At 39.8% G+C, this 18,880-nt stretch overlaps 1 protein-coding gene and 1 long non-coding RNA gene across 2 annotated transcripts; one reads left to right on the top strand and one right to left on the bottom strand.

Annotated features, from left to right (window-relative positions):
* Window positions 1-354: 354 nt before the first annotated feature.
* Window positions 355-18,305, top strand: LOC124875357 (protein FAM171A2). The gene is made up of 8 exons (XM_047377477.1): window positions 355-559; window positions 8,253-8,480; window positions 9,316-9,408; window positions 11,227-11,385; window positions 12,071-12,250; window positions 12,443-12,556; window positions 13,937-14,063; window positions 14,207-18,305. Exons 1-8 carry the CDS (start codon window positions 472-474, stop codon window positions 15,693-15,695), a joined length of 2,478 nt encoding a protein of 825 aa, XP_047233433.1. The 5' UTR covers window positions 355-471; the 3' UTR covers window positions 15,696-18,305.
* Window positions 10,127-18,864, bottom strand: LOC124875358. Its single transcript, XR_007040023.1, has 3 exons — window positions 18,740-18,864; window positions 10,367-10,513; window positions 10,127-10,258 (listed from the first exon to the last, which is right to left on the bottom strand). It is a non-coding gene; the product is annotated as an uncharacterized LOC124875358 (long non-coding RNA).
* Between the last annotated feature and the right edge of the window lie 16 nt (window positions 18,865-18,880).

Raw genomic sequence — 18,880 nt, 5'->3', positions numbered from 1 at the left:
TTGTGAGCTACACAACTGTCACGTCAGCAATCTTCCTCATGATTGTTAAAATCATAATGAGGCCAATTAAAGATCCTTTTTACTTGCCCTAATCTAGTGTTTTTGCTATTATCATTCAACTTAGCAGTTATGAATGCTGGGAATATACCACTGTGTGTGTAGTGAATGTAATATTAGTTTCACTTTTTTGCCTTGAATTACTGAAATAAACTCTCATGATAATATTCTAATTTATTGAGATGAACCTGTGAAACATTTTCAGTGCAGTCTTGGATCTGTGCAGCTATTCCACTACAGATCAGCAGAGGGAAACATTTCTCTCTTTGCTGCCACCTCAGACAATAAAAACAAGGCGAAGCCCACATAGGCGGCATCATCAGCAGTCAAAGGCAGACATCCGGGAGTCGACTGAAGAGGGAGAAATATGGAAGCACGGCCGCCGATCTGGGAAAGAGAGATGTAGCTGCAAAAATGCCGTCCCATCGCATCTCCTGTTTGCTCTTGTTCCTGTCGGTTTGGGAGGCGCTGGCCAAATCTCTGCCGGATCAGGGAGCATTTGGTAAGCTCGGCGGAGAGGGGGGATGCAGCACAATGAGATGGGAGTGGTTGCTTGTTTTATTGCTTTTTGTCGACAAAAACCCTGCCGATGTCTGCAGCGCTGCGCAGACATCATGCTGCTTTATAGGCATTAGATTTTCAGGGCGACGTTTACAGACGTTGCTGTGTGTGTCCTTAAATGTTCTCTAATGAAGATAGGGCGAAATGACAGACAGGCCGTGCTGGAGTTAGCTGTGCTGATTGGTCTGAAACAGTGTGGAAATGAGAGGTTTGGATGGTTTGCTGTGAGCATTGGCCTGGGAGTGCAGCTCCTTCACACGCAGGCCCTGATGCTGCTCATTGTTGCTGTGCACACTGATGACAGGGAGATCCGGAGGGGGCTGAGAAGCTGGAAATGTTTAAGTCATCAAACCAACCACCTTTCTGTCTCAGAAAAGAATAAAGTCAGCGTTACTGTAGAGAACACTCCTATCTGGCTATGTAATTAAAATAATGCATGAAAAGATTGATAATCTCTAGTGTTGTTATGCTGCTGAACATTTTGAAGGACATTATGTAATTACTGTGCATTATACATGCCTGGAGCTGTTTTTAAGATGCATTGATGATCACAGTCTGGAGAAATGTAACTACCACACATACACTCTTTTATATTTAGCCACTGTGTTGTTTACATTTATTTCCGTTTTTAAATTAAAGCATAAGTCATTACAACTTATTTATTTATTAATGGGCAAATATTTAAACATGTAATTACAGGTCCTTCTCAAAATATTAGCATATTGTGATAAAGTTCATTATTTTCCATAATGTCATGATGAAAATTTAACATTCATATATTTTAGATTCATTGCACACTAACTGAAATATTTCAGGTCTTTTATTGTCTTAATACGGATAATTTTGGCATACAGCTCATGAAAACCCAAAATTCCTATCTCACAAAATTAGCATATCATTAAAAGGGTCTCTAAACGAGCTATGAACCTAATCATCTGAATCAACGAGTTAACTCTAAACACCTGCAAAAGATTCCTGAGGCCTTTAAAACTCCCAGCCTGGTTCATCACTCAAAACCCCAATCATGGGTAAGACTGCCGACCTGACTGCTGTCCAGAAGGCCACTATTGACACCCTCAAGCAAGAGGGTAAGACACAGAAAGAAATTGCTGAACGAATAGGCTGTTCCCAGAGTGCTGTATCAAGGCACCTCAGTGGGAAGTCTGTGAGAAGGAAAAAGTGTGGCAGAAAACGCTGCACATCGAGAAGAGGTGATCGTACCCTGAGGAAGATTGTGGAGAAGGGCCGATTCCAGACCTTGGGGGACCTGCGGAAGCAGTGGACTGAGTCTGGAGTAGAAACATCCAGAGCCACCGTGCACAGGCGTGTGCAGGAAATGGGCTACAGGTGCAGCATTCCCCAGGTCAAGCCACTTTTGAACCAGAAACAGCGGCAGAAGCGCCTGACCTGGTCTACAGAGAAGCAGCACTGGACTGTTGCTCAGTGGTCCAAAGTACTTTTTTCGGATGAAAGCAAATTCTGCATGTCATTCGGAAATCAAGGTGCCAGAGTCTGCAGGAAGACTGGGGAGAAGGAAATGCCAAAATGCCAGAAGTCCAGTGTCAAGTACCCACTGTCAGTGATGGTCTGGGGTGCCGTGTCAGCTGCTGGTGTTGGTCCACTGTGTTTTATCAAGGGCAGGGTCAACGCAGCTAGCTATCAGGAGATTTTGGAGCACTTCATGCTTCCATCTGCTGAAAAGCTTTATGGAGATGAAGATTTCATTTTTCAGCACGACCTGGCACCTGCTCACAGTGCCAAAACCACTGGTAAATGGTTTACTGACCATGGTATCACTGTGCTCAATTGGCCTGCCAACTCTCCTGACCTGAACCCCATAGAGAATCTGTGGGATATTGTGAATAGAACGTTGAGAGACTCAAGACCCAACACTCTGGATGAGCTAAAGGCCGCTATCGAAGCATCCTGGGCCTCCATAAGACCTCAGCAGTGCCACAGGCTGATTGCCTCCATGCCACGCCGCATTGAAGCAGTCATTTCTGCCAAAGGATTCTCGACCAAGTATTGAGTGCATAACTGTACATGATTATTTGAAGGTTGATGTTTTTTGTATTAAAAACACTTTTCTTTTATTGGTCGGATGAAATATGCTAATTTTGTGAGATAGGAATTTTGGGTTTTTATGAGCTGTATACCACAATCATCCGTATTAAGACAATAAAAGACCTGAAATATTTCAGTTAGTGTGCAATGAATCTAAAATATATGAATGTTAAATTTTCATCATGACATGGAAAATAATGAACTTTATCACAATATGCTAATATTTTGAGAAGGACCTGTATAATTATAACCATGAAATGCAATTGCATCATAAAATATATTGTTTAATTTTAGATCATATGATAAATAGTATAAAAATTTTGCTGATAATAGTTTCACTTAGATGTTTTGCTGAAGTAAACCTGTGTATAAAACTCACACTACTGTGTGTACTGTAGAGTTGTACGATATCAATAAAATATGTAATTCCGATACTATTGCTAAAAATTGCAATTACAACATCAATTGCAATTAACACACATTTTGACTCCAAACTTTCATTTAACTATGATTATACTGTGGTGCCACCTTTCTCAGTGAGTGTTAGTATGTTAGCCACTAAGGATATATGTCAAATGTGGGCATAAAAGGCAGTTAAGAGTCCATCTGACTGGCCAAAAACATTGTTGTTATGCAGAGCATGAAAGTATGACCCTTAAAATTTAATATTCTTCCAAATATTGCATCCAAGCAGGACTATGCATAAGCTTGTGCCTGGTCTTGAGGTAAACCAAGGTTTTAAGAGATTGTGGTTTGAAAACATAGTTTCAAAACTGAAAACATTGTCCATCATACTGTCCGTATGGTTTAAAGTCTTTAAAATTAGATGCCAGAGAAAGGACTGCAGTGAATGGAGTTTTTCCTGGCTGTTTGGAACATTATACAAGGCAGTGTTGCCCCTCCCCCTCATGTGGCTGATCACTGCCTGTTAGCCGGCTGAAAGAAGGATCCCACATTTTTCCGTAGCTTCCAACAAAGACCAATTCGGATGTTTTGGAAATATTTTGAGTCATGAAAAACACAAAAATATGTTGTGATGCAGTTCATATGGTTGGTAACAGTTTGTTCCTTAGTTGCTTTAGACTATTAATAGTCTAAAGCACATACAACATTAATCTATGGACAAAATTTGCGCTCTTTTTTTTAATACACCCATTACATTGTTACATATCTGCCTTGCATTTGAGTGGCATAGTATGATACTCTGCCTTCAGTAAATAACACTCGAGCATTGCTTTCCACTGTGTTTGACACTGTTGCAATAAAAATATGACTTAATCTCATGCATGCTTATGAAGATTTATTCACCTCAGGATGCCAGATGCTTGAAACGGAAAGTGAAACTGATGGCATGATACTGCTACTTTCTGATTAACACATGTAATAATTATTGGACCACTTGGAGGCACTCATTAATTTATAGTTTTATATCCAGGCATCAGTTGATCTTAAAATATGTAAAAAGCAAAACTAGATGGTGACATCATGGCAAAAGTAATGCACTCGTCCTGGTCCACCACACATTGAATATAACACGCTTTCTCCCACTAATGAAATCGGGAGTGCATCAAATGTGACATACACTTCAAAGACAGGACAAGACTTGATGCTACATAACATTTATTTTCATTTTTTCATGTTTAAACTCATCTAACATTAAAAAAGATACTCTAGTGTACATGACAGGAAAGGAAAATGTCTGACAGTAGCTTGAAAATAAACACATTATGTAGTTTTAAGCCCTAAATTACCCTTAAAGCTTACAATTTCTAAATTACAAAATTACATCAGATTATAAAAGGCTGTGGAAAAATAGTGTAAGTTTTATTGTAATATTTAATAAAAACAATTGTCACCGGAGGGCTACTCTTCTCGATTCCTGTAGCAGGCTGCTTTGTAGCAGTGCTTACACAAGCTCAGGAACTGGAAATTTGTTTTTAGTGGAGAGTTCAAGTGGTGTTATATTTAATTTGTCCTCTATAACAATGCATAACATCTGGAAAAAGTGCAAGTCAAAAGCGGTGCAGTTTTACATGTAAAGTAACATTCATTAGTAGTATTTTGTCATTTAATATCAATTTGTGTGACTGCTGCAGGTCTGTTAGGTGTTCTAACTAAAGCATTTCCATTTTAATAGTTACTGCATCATATTTGTTTTTTTTTTTATCAATTATTTGTTATAGGAGCACTAATTTAACCCCGGTATTGTGTCTTTTTTAAAGTTTTTCCATACATTGGTGCAAATTATATTCACGCCAAGCAGGGGATGATAATGTCAATGAAACATCGCCCCAGTATAGAAAAGAACACAAGTACAACATGGAGTATTTGAGCAGATGAACATGCAGGGGTGGAGCTGTTCATACAGTCCCAATTGTCCATATGAGCAGGTGAATTTACTTTTCCCTGACAGATGAAAGCTTTTTAAAGACTGTGTTGTCTAAAGTATTCTAAGGGCAAAATAAACAGTATGTTTGCTTTACATCTAAAGCAAACTTAACTTTGTTTACTGCAGTACTAACATTATGTGAAAAGGGCATCTTATCCCAGTTCGGTGGGTGCAGCGGTTTGTATTGTTCTATGTAACTGTTGAAAGGCTTTGGATAGTGAATATTTCCGCTCTGAGACACTGTGACTCAGTGTTTCTATCAATGGAGCTGCTTCAAGCCAGTTTTTCAAGTGTGGAGCCCAGACTGAGGAAATCCTCTCCAAACACATGCACAAGGGGGCCTTTATAGTTCCAGTTATGGAAATGGGTGACCCCATTTAGCCATGCTCAATGATCACAGACACAAACCTACCGACACTCATATACAGGGGTTGGACAATGAAACTGAAACACCTGGTTTTAGACCACAATAATTTATTAGTATGGTGTAGGGCCTCCTTTTGCGGCCAATACAGCGTCAATTTGTCTTGGGAATGACATATACAAGTCCCGCACAGTGGTCAGAGGGATTTTAAGCCATTCTTCTTGCAGGATAGTGGCCAGGTCAATATGTGATACTGGTGGAGGAAAACATTTCCTGACTCGCTCCTCCAAAACACCCAAAGTGGCTCAATAATATTTACATCTGGTGACTGTGCAGGCCATGGGAGATGTTCAACTTCACTTTCATGTTCATCAAACCAATCTTTCACCAGTCTTGCTGTGTGTATTGGTGCATTGTCATCCTGATACACGGCACCGCCTTCAGGATACAATGTTTGAACCATTGGATGCACATGGTCCTCAAGAATGGTTCGGTAGTCCTTGGCAGTGACGCGCCCATCTAGCACAAGCATTGGGCCAAGGGAATGCCATGATATGGCAGCCCAAACCATCACTGATCCACCCCCATGCTTCACTCTGGGCATGCAACAGTTTGGGTGGTACGCTTCTTTGGGGCTTCTCCACACCGTAACTCTCCCGGATGTGGGGAAAACAGTAAAGGTGGACTCATCAGAGAACAATAGGTGTTTCACATTGTCCACAGCCCAAGATTTGCGCTCCTTGCACCATTGAAACCGACGTTTGGCATTGGCATGAGTGACCGAAGGTTTGGCTATAGCAGCCTGGCGGTGTATATTGGCCCTGTGGAGCTCCCGACGGACAGTTCTGGTGGAAAAAGGAGAGTTGAGGTGCACATTTAATTCTGCCGTGATTTGGGCAGCCGTGGTTTTATGTTTTTTGGATACAATCCGGGTTAGCACCCGAACATCCCTTTCAGACATCTTCCTATTGCGTCCACAGTTAATCCTGTTGGATGTGGTTCTTCCTTCTTGGTGGTATGCTGACATTACCCTGGATATCGTGGCTCTTGATACATCACAAAGACTTGCTGTCTTGGTCACAGATGCGCCAGCAAGACGTGCACCAACAATTTGTCCTCTTTTGAACTCTGGTATGTCACCCATAATGTTGTGTGCATTTCAATATTTTGAGCAAAACTGTGCTCTTACCCTGCTAATTGAACCTTCACACTCTGCTCTTACTGGTGCAATGTGCAATTAATGAAGACTGGCTACCAGACTGGTCCAATTTAGCCATGAAACCTCCCACACTAAAATGACAGGTGTTTCAGTTTCATTGTCCAACACCTGTACATGCTACTTATGATCTGATTCTTCTTGGTTATGAAGGGTTTTAGACCACCACAGATTGTAGCTACACAGGAACTCAGCCGAACGAGGAAGCACAACAAGGCAGCTTTGGGAGACTTTGGGAGGGTATCCATAGAAACAGCATGACCCATATCCATGCCTTCCAAGAGGCGGGATGAGAAACCAAATGTTTCAGGGTTGAACACATGACTAGGAGATTTGTAGAGGGTGTGCCCGTGATCACATTCCCTTCGGGAAAGTAATCCATCTCTACTGGAAGTGATGGCAGCAGGATTTGCTATTCTAAAATCTGATCAGAAAAACATGAATTTTGAACCAGCTTGAAGTATCATTTTTTTCATATAAATATTTCCGCTGTCAAATTTTAAAAAGCGGCTCCTGTTGTTCCATGTGTTCAAATTTGTCCTCATTATTACAAAAATGCAGTGACAAAATATGAACAGTAAAAACATGGACTGCTTAAAGATTACTAAACTGTTTTTAGGGTTGAGGTTGGCTAAATTAGCTGTCAGCTAATTCAGTACCTTTATCGAAAAAAAAAAAAAAAAAGTTATAAACATAGAGACATATAATTCTCATTGGTTTTTGTGTTAAAATTTGTTATTTTCATCATAATCTATTTTTGGTATAGTTACATTATAAACAGAAGCTAGTGACATTAATATAGGGTAATAATTAGCCCTCAGCTAACTCAATAACCTAATCAAAAAGTCATTACTAAAGGCTCTGAAGTACAGAAATGTAATTTATTCTTCTTTTGTCACAACTTTATTTCTTGTTGTGATAATTCACTGGTAGTATGTGTCCAATTGGAAAAAGAAGCTTTAAATATTACTTTTAGTGTTACTGTTAGCCATCTGCTGTCTCAGTAACTTTACCTGCAAAGATCAACCTGCAGTTCTGTAAAGTTTTTAGTTGTTCCTGTAAACTCGTAGTCATAGCAGTCATAGTAGATCTACAAATACTAACAGACTGATCAGTATATTATATTTTAAGATACTTTAAATGTTGCGGTTAGCTAAACAAACTGCAAGTTTTCAGCTGACTTATTAGGTTATTCTCTATAACATTAAATGTGTTTCAACTGCAAAAAATAGATGATGCCCATCACGTCTTGAGTTTGGATTTCCACATCTGTAGGTGCAGTCTAATAGTATTATATTAGCATATTATATTTGGTCTCAGAAGTCAGAACATGATGAGAACATTATGCTTCATAATCCTTGTGATACAACTGCAGTACCTCAGTAAGCCGAGTCAGGCACAGTTTAAAATACATATTAATCAGACTACAGGAAATTAATCAACGCTTATACCCACTAGTGGACTTGGCTTATTTATTTCATGTATTAGTTTCAAGACATTTAGTGTTGTTAAAACAAATTTTATTTGTATATTAACTTCAGTTAGACTATTAAGTTCCTCCGGTTCTTTGACTTAAATGTTTTCTCTTTCTCTTCTTGCAGAGGTGCAAATAAAAGTCCAGGTTTTTGACAACAGCGACCTCTCACCGATAGCAGGCGCTCAGGTAGAAGTTCAAGGGAATCAGACGCTCTTGGCATCCAGCCACGCAGGCACCGATGGTGTGGTGAGAGTCAGCTTCCTGTACAGAGCAGGCACATGGGTCATCATTACAGCCTCCAAACAGGATTACATCACCAACTCGGTGCCCTGGCACTCCAGTCGCATCCCACGTAGGTCCACAGTACTTTCACTATCTTGTAGCTTTATTTTAAAACATTTTACGGCTTAATATTAGTTGGAAATATTACATAAGTGCGGTGTTATTTAAAATACGTGTTTTACACAAATGCAGTTGAATGAAAACCTAAATATCAGATACTAATTGCAGGGAGGGAGGAAATGTGCAATCCAGGGCTATAAATAGTTTATCACAGTCACAGCTGCTTTGTGGGAATTATTCAGATTGTATATTTCACACTTTATGCATAAACTGAAAATCCAGAAAACACATAATTTTGTATGTGACAGTGTTGCTGATTACCGAGCTATTCTTGTCTTTCCTATGAGTAAATGGGACTCTTGTTGAATTTTACAAAATTGGTCAGCATCACTCTCTGACATCACTTGAAAGTAGTCACTGCTACTCTTCAGTTTTCCTAGTATAGTTTTATAATGTATAATATCACACAGTTTCATATGATCATCAAATATGGAATAAATGCATAGATTTTCAGCAAAAAGTATTGTAATCAACAACCTGATTCTATTATAAGAAAATTCTTAAGAATCATGCATTTACTACTTCGGTCTTTACAGACCCTGTAAAACTACCTTGAAGTGCATTATGTTCCCTTAAAATAATCTAAATGTAATTTAAACAAGAGGGTAAATAGCAGAGTTTTAAGACTCACTGTTTTAAGGCAGTACAGGCACTCAAAAGTTCTTTGTTGCTTCTCCTTGTTTGGTTCAGAATGAGTGTATTCAAGTTAAGACTTAAATATTGTCCATAGTTTTGTCTTCAGTATGTGAAAGTATGTGTCCCCTTTGAATGTCTCCCTGTCTCAGTGTACGCCTCAGTCAGCCTATACCTCCTCGTTGAGAGGCCAGGAACTCTCATCCTGTACGATGACATCCTGCAGGTGTTGTCCGGATCACCAGGTGAGAAAAGATGGAAATTTTACTGTAGGATTATTTTGTTTTTTAATGTTTGTCATTGGGGAGTTAACTTTGATTGTATGGATACTTGAAATAATGTCCTCAAGCTTTTTCATATTTTGTCTTGTCACAGACACACACTTCAATGTATTTTATTTGGATATTATGTGACAGATCAACACAAAGTGGCATGTAATTGGGAAGTGAAGGGAAAAGGAGACATGGTTTTTAAATTGCATATAAAAATCTGAAAAGTGTGGCATGCACTTTCTCAGACCCCTGTTCACCAATACCCCAGGTACAATTGAGTTCAACCCATTGTCTTTAAGTCACTGTAATCACAGAGCCTACCTTTGTCATGACTATAGGAAGCTTTTTGATCCACATGCAGAATCAGACTGAATCTCAGTAATTAAAAATAATTAAATTTTATAACAAGCACAGCTCTGGCTGGGGGATTCAGAAGTGTTGAGAATTAAAATAATTTAGTTTCATATATGTGTTCAGTCTAATCAGGTTACTCGGCTTCTGCTCCATCTAGAGGAAGAGAGTGGTAGTTAGAACATGAAGTGGAAAAAGTAAGATCGAATTCTGGATTGCAGAGGCTAAGCGACTTAAGAGCTGATCATGGAGGGAATCCAGAAACAGAGGAGTTTGAGTTTTCAGCCAGAAATGCAGAATGGAGAGAGTAGATGGACCTCAGAGGTTTGAATAGCGTTTGGCTTACAGCATTTGGAGAGCAGGCAGGCAGCTGGCTGCTGAGGATGCTACAGCTGCGAGGATCGAACGTGGAAGGAGTTCATGAACCTTTAAGCTCAGAGAGGTTTGCAGGAGTTGCACAGGCGTTTTCAACCTGGAGGCACAGAGGACACAAGGAGTCAACTTGAAGGACGGAAAGGTGAACTAAAACAGAGCTCAGAAAAAGCTTTGCACACAAAAACAGAGTTGGCTTGGACTCTACCTGCAAGGCTGAGCATCAGGCAAAGACTGGTCATCCAGCAGCTCCTTAAATCATTAGCATCCCAGATAGAGATAAATGTCAGCAGGTGCAATAAGCTGCTGGCTGCACACTCACCCACAGGAGAGATCCTCTGAAGAAAGCTTTCATCTGAACACACATTAACACAGACACACCAGGATTATGAAAACCTGTGTGTAATTTAGTTTCAGTATAGCTCCAGCAGTTCTGTGAAGGGCTCAAAGGTTTGTAGGAGAACATTGTTGAACAAATAACGCAATTAGGATCAAGGAACACACCAGACAAGTCAGGGAGAAAGTTTAAAGCACGTTTTAGCATATAAAACAACATCCCAATGCTTAAACATCTCACGGAGCACAGTTCAATCCAAGATCCGATAACGGAAAGAGTATGTCACAACTGTAACTTACCATAACACGCCGTCCACCTAAACAGGCAGGTGGGGTAAAAGGAGCATTAATCAGAGAAGAGCCATAAGCTCCTTGGAAACTCTGGGGGAATTGCCGAAAGACCTATGGCTGCAATTGTAGAGAAAGTATTGACTTTAAATGAACCTTACATTACAAATAATTTAAAAATACATCTTGAAAAGACAATTTTCGTCCACTTCACAATTGTAACTTTGTGTTGGTCTGTCCAATAAAATACATTTGAAGTTTGTCTTTGTAATATGAAACATTTTTTTTAAAGTTTTCTTTGCAAGACATTGTAGTGATGGTCTGTATTTGTAAGTAATTGAAGATTTAAACTCACCTCATATGTTTCTGTTTAAGATTTAACTATAACACCCTTAAAGATGAAAATTCCTTTCATGATTTTGAAGCTTGTTAAATTTCCCTTAGGAGCTCGTAACCAACCGCTGGTTCAGCTGCAGAGGAAGTCCATTCAGCTGCCTCCCAGCTCCAACTACACAGCGCTGTCTGCGGCTCTGACCACGGCTAGAAGTCAGTATGAGATCGGTGGGTTCCCATTTCTTTTGGGTCAGGAGACCAACAGCTCAGGTTAGTCTCTATATATTTTGCGTTTAAGGGTTTTCCTGGTGTCTTAAATGTGATGAGCAGGCAGTGATATTTCAGAAAAACAACATGTACAGTGTCAAATGTTTCTGGCACATATTCACCTCTTTCTAACATGCATCAAAGGAAACATGTTTTAAATTGAATTGTGTGTTTCAGCTTGAGACTTTAAACTCAAAAACATTCACCAGTCATATTTAATTGTTTATGACTTTACAACAACATTTTCCCTTTCATTCAAAATTGAGCCCTTTTTTATCATAGATTACAATGTGTGTGTGTGTGTTGCAAATGTGTGGTAGTTCCAGTATGGATAATTATTTATTTGTTTCTCCCACGTCTCATAAGCCTGATTATGTTTATTTTTTAATTAGATTTTAACAGCCGAGGAACCCATGAATGTTGTATGATTGCTAAATAGGGACAATATTGTCTTGTCACAGTCTTTAAATTTAGAAAATCACTACGATTACGAGGAAAGCTTTATCTATTTCATGCACATAATTCCAAACAAGATCCTGTCTTAGTTGACAGAGTTATTTGTATGTAAAGTATATGCTTTAGATTTTAAGGAAACACCTGTCACGGTGGTCCTTTTTTTTTTTTTTTTTATAAACTCATCCAACACAGAGTAGGGACAATGCTGATGTTACTGAAATTTTCTCTTCAGGTGCAGAAACGGGATGGACAGACTTGACAGCGCTGGCAGTGGTCAGCATTCAGCTGTTTGATAAAGATGGGAGTACAATCCAGGTGTCTGATCCGATCCACATCTCTGTGCCGCTGCCGTCTGACACCCAGAACAGGATGGCCACAAGTGTCCCTACTTGGCTGTATCAGCCAAAGACGGGTAAAGAAGACACATAAACCATATAGATGCTGTAGAAGAACAGAGCTGACAGTGTGACTCTCCTGAAATTTAAAGTCCTATTTAGACTGGTGAAACTGCAAAGTCTACAGATTTATCTGCTAAGTTTTCAATGAAAGATTTGATTTTGAAACAATCTGAAGTAATATTGATGATATTGTGTTAATTTTTTAGGATTGTGGGTTCGGAATGGGACCGGCTATATAAGAAAGGAAGGGACGCAATTTGTTTGGAATGCTGTGGTTCCTCAGATGGGATACTGGGTAGCTGCCTTTCCTTCATCTTCAGGTATTCACTTCTATTTAGTCGGGGGGGTGTTTCCCCCTGATTACCACCATATCCTGGAGTGTTAGATCTAAAATGTTTAAGGCATTTGTTGACGAAAGTCTGATATCTTGAATCTGTCTCTTGGAAACTATCGGTATTGTGCTGCAGGTCCAAGACAGAAATGCTTAGCTTTCATTGATTTAGCAGACTTTTCCTCAGTTCAAATGATCTATGTTTATATTACTGACTGCACTCTTTGTATGAATTTTTCTTCACCCCCATGACACTACCTTGTATCTGTCTTTCATTTCAGTGAGGCAGGTACCATACACAGTACCGTAGGAAAATAACAGTCCTGCTTCACCTTACTGAAAATTTGACACTGCAGAATGAACAATTTGATCATCAGATAAGCCAGGCTGCCACAGATTTTTTGGACATGTTGAAAACTTCCACCAGAACACTGAAGCTCTTACACACCAATTGTAATGCACAATGTGCACTGTTGCTACAGAACTGATGGAAATGCGACTCAAATATCACTGCAACGGGAAAATAAGATTATTTAACCTCAAACTGTACTATAATTTTTAACACTGTCGACACAGTTAAAGATTGAGTCAGTTCAGCACTCAACATGACCTACTTTCTGATTAATTTAGCTAATAATTATCTGACCACTTAGGGGCACTCATAGACTATTGAAATGTATTTCCTAGATGGTCAGTTGGGGAGAAAATAATAAAACAAAACCATGACGTCACAGAAAAGAAACATACCCTGCCATGAGGCAACAGAACGCTTGAGTTTTATGCCTTTGATCCTAATATACACACACTATTCAAAAGGGCAGGACATCCAAAGTGACATACATACCTGAAGATATAAAATAACTCAGTGTCCCACAAAAGTCCTTAGTTTACACTCATATATGAAGTGATTTTCAATATGCAAGCATATATGACGAGATAGTAAATCATATGGCACCAGCCTAAGGGCGCTAAAATGTACAAATAAAATCAATAAACCCTTTGAAAAAAACAAACACAGTGGCTTTTTGTGATAACTTTTTAAGCACAGACTACTTTGTCATGATAGCCAGATACCAAGTTTGAAAGTCTCTTGTTAAACTTGGAGAACTGTTAATGAAGACCACCTTTAAAAAAGGGTGGTTCCAACCTTTTCCACAGTACTCTTTGGGTTGTGAAAACAATATAAGGCATTTCATGATCTTGATGAAACAATTTGAAACAATTGTTTCCCAGATGGTTTATTTGTACAGCATCATTGGTTTTTCTCTGTTCTAACGAGGCAGATCTGATAAATTGAGTTCAGTCTAATGAATGGAATGGATTCTCTGTTAAATTAGATAAGATTAAATATTAAAAAAATGTTTTGCAGGTTTTGGTCTTTCTCATCCAGGTTTGAGGGATATCACCACCTACCACACCCTCTTCCTCCTGTCCATCCTGGGTTCATTGGCTCTGCTAGTACTCATCCTTCTTTGTGTGCTGCTCTACTACTGCAGGTATGGCAAACATATGTAAACATTTACCATTTAAAGTTCATATTTGCAGAAAACAGTTACAAATGTAAAGCAGGTAGTTTAACGTGTATGTTGCTGTACTTATGTTTTTCCTCAAGTGCTTATTTCTGGTGTTTAATTTACAGACGGAAATGCTTAAAACCACGACGACATCAAGGCAAACCCCACACATCCAATCTAAACGGTGCTAAGAGAGACCAGGGAACATCAACTTCACGTCTGAATCTGATCTGTGGAGGCCATGTGGAATCAGGCCCCTCAAATGACAAATCTGATTTGTCTCCATCTCGAGACTACCAGAGTTCAAGAGAAGAGCTGACTAAGCATGTTCCAGCTCACATGCTACGACATGCAAAAGGGAAAAACACCTTGGGTTCCCAGCGGGGAGAGAGCTTTCCCATGAAGGTTACACGTGCCACCGAGACCAACAACCTGGACAACCCTTTACTACATGAAGACTACAACCGAACTTACAGCCCCAAGGAGAGCAAGGAGTCTGAGTATCACAGACATCATAATGCCAATGACAATCGTGGATACTCGTCTGATCCCCCATCTCCACCTCGCTTCCAGGGCTACGTACCAAGTCAATCTGACAAACCTCCAGAATATTCAGCTACAGCAGCAGACGGCCTTGCCAGACCCACCTCTCTTAATACCCAGCCAGGTCAAATCATCTTCTGCAGCTCCATCGACCAGATGAAGGAGAACATGTACAGGAGCATGGTGCCAACCCTGGTTATCCCAGCACACTACATGCGCCTACCGTCTGAGTTCTCTGGTAAGGATGGGAAGGATGGGAAGGATCAAGATAAAGATGGGACACAGATGGGAGGAGGCCAGCAACATCACCACCACCACTCCCAGAAACAAGGCCAGCAGCAGCAGCAAGGCGGATCTCAGGGCGACGACTGTGAGGAACCAAGCTGGGCCTCGGACTCTTCTGGTGGAGCTGTGACCATCCCTGTGCTCTTCAACGACTCTACCATGGCTCAGATGAATGGAGAACTGCAGGCTCTAACAGAGAAGAAGCTACTGGAATTGGGTGTTAAACAGCACCCACGAGCATGGTTTATCTCCCTGGATGGACGCGCTAACGCTCACGTTCGCCACTCCTACATCGATGTTAGCAATGACCTCAGCGGCGGCGGATTTGGAGGTGGCTCCAGTAGCGCTCAACGAGATGTGAACCTTGAGCCGCCTCTTGAATCCCAAGAGAGAAAATCGGCTGGGAACCGTAAGGGAAAGGATGAGCGCTGGGCAACAGGAGGACGCAAGGGCCATGGTGTCAGCAGCAGCGGTGGTGGTGGGAAGAATTACTCCAAACTTGCTTACCCTGACCACAGCGAGCCCAGCAGTAGTGAGGGACGCCCAGTGTCACCTGAAGAGAATTCCCTCACTCCCCTTCTAGACGAAGGGTCGTCTTCACGTGGATCCACCATCCCCAGAAGAGGTCGCAGCCGAGGGAACAGCAGTCGCAGCAGCAACAGCGAGAATCGTCGCGACTCCATGACAAGCCCTGAGGATGATCCCGATGACAAAGATGAGAATAAGAAGAGCCCCTGGCAGAAGATTGAAGACAGACCTCTCATGGTGTTCCACCCCAGGAAGTGAGCTTTTCAAACTTAGTGAACACTGGATCTTTAATGAGCATTGAGTGGGAGTGAATGTTCCCTTCAGAAAGATCCAAAAAAGCACAACCACTGCTTCACTGGTCCACTTTCTGGTAGTCGTTTGACCTTTCTGATGATCATCTCAGTTGACCCGCTGGTTTTTGCTGATTCTGTCCAGTTTATTGTGCATCCTATAACATCACTGAACCATCATCTGAGCCATCCCTTATTCTGACTGGGGAAATAGCCATTTTGTTGAGCAAAATACAATAATAAAGCACTTGAACATTGATTAGCTAATAGTTAATTGATACTTACCAAATGTAACCACACATATTGCTTGTTTTATGGGATTTGTTTGTATGTAGCTGAATTAAATCCCTTATATTGTTTCTAAATTCACACAAACTCTCACTCTTGTTCTAAATAGTGATTATGAAAGGATTGTATGATGGAAACCGCTTCGCAAAGTTTGAACAAGTTTGAAATGTGTCGTGTTTTTCTGAAGCACCTGTGAACAGATAATGTAGTTCATTTACTTTACTCTTTTTAAGAAGAAATCATTTCTTCTTCCTCCGTTACTGTGTTAATGTATTGTGGTTTCTTATTTAAGCCGTACTGATTTGAAATTGTAAGCAAAATCTTTAAGTCGGCCACTGACTTATCACAGTGATGTACTATACAATTTTGCCAAAATGTCTGCCTGTCTCCTGTTGAGATGTCTTTCGGCCAGCAGAAACTTTTTGTGTAAATAGACCCTGAGACATTTGAGCTACCATTTGTTATAAGAAGATTGCATGCATATGAATGTATGAAGTTAAGAAAAGGCACTAAAAGCCCCCCACCCTACTGTACTTTAGGCTCCTGTGTAGCCACTTCCTAATCGCCGCAAAACGTCTGCAACTCAGCAAAACCACTAATTTACTTGAAGATTCACTGCTGAGATCCACACAGTGGTGTGTAGACAGGGCCTGTACCACTTCTCTCCTGCAAGTGCCTTCTCTGACATAGAATCAAGTGATTGGCATGGTCTTTAAAATGCAGTTAATTGTCACGTAAACCACGCTGTCGAGCTCGACATGCTCTAATAAGCACACTGCATTGAGGTAACAACGTGTGACACTGGGGAGCATGCCTGCCAAATCTGACAGCTTTTCCTGTGGTTGTTCTATCCTTGGATATCTAACTTCCTGTAATTATCCTGTTTTTCACCAAACTTGTAAATGTTATGAATTCTATGAGATTTTATGTGTATAAAACATGCATGTAACTTGTAGAATAGGTTGTTTTTATTGAAACCTTTTTGAACATGATAATGAGGATATTTGGCACAAAACATGAATCACAGTTGCACTGAATTCTGTTGCCAAATAGACTTAGTTGTTTGAAGATACACTGACTTTTCTCCCTAAAGAGATAGTTGTTTGCTTTTTTTGGTGGCATTGTGTGGAAAACTTTGGAGATGTACTATCTTGCCGTGGACATGCCAGAGCAAAGATCGCTTGAAAAATCTGAGAAATTCTCTTAGAAAAGTCAAGCTAACAGTTATTTAGTGTCAGGCCATAAAGTACTTAGAGTCGAGCTAACTGTAACAAATGCTAACAAGTAATCAGAGTTAAGCTAAGTGCTAATAGGAGTCAAGCTAACCAAAACTAATGCTAACAACTATTCAGAGTTAAGTTAATAGCTAGTTAAAGTCAGGATTACAGCTTCTTCAAGTTAAAGCCAACAGCTACTCAGACGTCAAAGCTTCTCAGGCCATATTCCGAGTAACCGTTGACTTGACATGAAATAGCTGTTAGCTTGATTTCGGTTTTTTTTCCTGATTCCCCAAATTGAGGTGGGTTTTAGTGCTTTCTACCACAGGTAAGATAGTGACTGCATCCACCTACTCTGCACAACCCCACTTAAAAACTGTCTCTTTAGTCTTGCTGTAACAAAACTTACTTCCGGTCATAAATGTTTACAAGAACAACATACTGACCAACATGCTCCCACTGTTACGAGCATCACTGCCTATGATTCATCAGCAACTGTGAACTTAAGAAAAATAATGTTTTTGTTGTCTGTTGCAGAGTAATCGACTGAATAAATAAAAATGTTGGGAAAGTCATGCTGGAGTGTTTTCACCATCCGCTTGCTGTTCATAAGCCAGTCACTCAACTACAGTACAAAGAGGAAATGCGATGTAATTCTAAGGGATAAGCACAATAAAATGATTCTAGCTGACTTATGTCATTCACTTTGGTAAATGTAAATTTTTTTTTTTGTATTTGGACGAGTTTTGGATTTTTTTTATAAAGTGTGAAGTTGTGGTTTTATTTGCCAAGTTTTCTTTTATACATAGGTTGTTTTTTTTAGCCAAGTGAAATTGTATCTCAGAAAGACTACTAGTGATTCACGCAACTGAATCCCCTGTGTAGACATTTTAACAGTGCAGTTCGCTTGGTTGAATTTTACCTGTGCATATGAGGGTGAGGTCAGAACTGTAGGCTGTCATCCTGTGCACTAAATCATTTGCTTCATAAACCTGGTCAGTTGTTTGTTAACTGTAAAATGTATCCTTTCTGTACATTAGATATAAGATACAAATAAATTTGTTCTCACAGTCTCTATGTGTTCTAGATGTTATTTTAAAAACGTATCCTTATAAATTAAGAACTTGCTTAACTGTTTTGAAAATGTTATATATTTCTTTTTACAACAAATACATGTTTTAGAATAAATAAAAAGGATTTGAATAGTCAAAGGAAATCCTAGGATTATTTTTCAGGTCATGTCTAAACATTAGAACAGAAACACAAAATCAGCCAAGAAATCAGGAAGATAATTATTGTCCTCCATAAATATGACTCATTTTTGGATACAATTTCCAGAAACATCAAGATGCCATGTGGATTTGTTCAGACAATTATATGCAAGCATTAGCAGCATTGGAAGGTTCAACCAGCATACTGTTCTGTAAAGAGACAGGTGCTGTGTCTCAGCAATGAACGTCGTTTTGGTCCAAAAGTGCATTTCAATCTTAGAACAGAAGCAAAATACCTTGTGAAGATGTTGGCTTAAACAGGTAAAGCATGTGCTGTACCAACATAGGCTAAAAGACCACTCAGTGAGGAAGAAGCCATTACAAGAAAAAGCAACAAAAATGCAGGTTACAGTTTACAAATGTGCTTAGGGGATAAA

This window comes from Girardinichthys multiradiatus, chromosome 10, assembly GCF_021462225.1.
Source record: "Girardinichthys multiradiatus isolate DD_20200921_A chromosome 10, DD_fGirMul_XY1, whole genome shotgun sequence".
NCBI lineage: Eukaryota > Metazoa > Chordata > Actinopteri > Cyprinodontiformes > Goodeidae > Girardinichthys > Girardinichthys multiradiatus.
This window is presented reverse-complemented; position numbering and strand designations above follow the sequence as displayed.

What these genes read in the sequence shown, in the direction of transcription:
- LOC124875357 (XM_047377477.1), top strand. Translation starts at nt 472, where the DNA reads ATGCCGTCCCATCGCATCTCCTGTTTGCTCTTGTTCCTGTCGGTTTGG. An exon ending in GCCGGATCAGGGAGCATTTG is followed by an intron (nt 560 to 8,252) that starts GTAAGCTCGGCG and finishes CTCTTCTTGCAG; the next exon opens with AGGTGCAAATAAAAGTCCAG. An exon ending in GGTGTTGTCCGGATCACCAG is followed by an intron (nt 9,409 to 11,226) that starts GTGAGAAAAGAT and finishes AATTTCCCTTAG; the next exon opens with GAGCTCGTAACCAACCGCTG.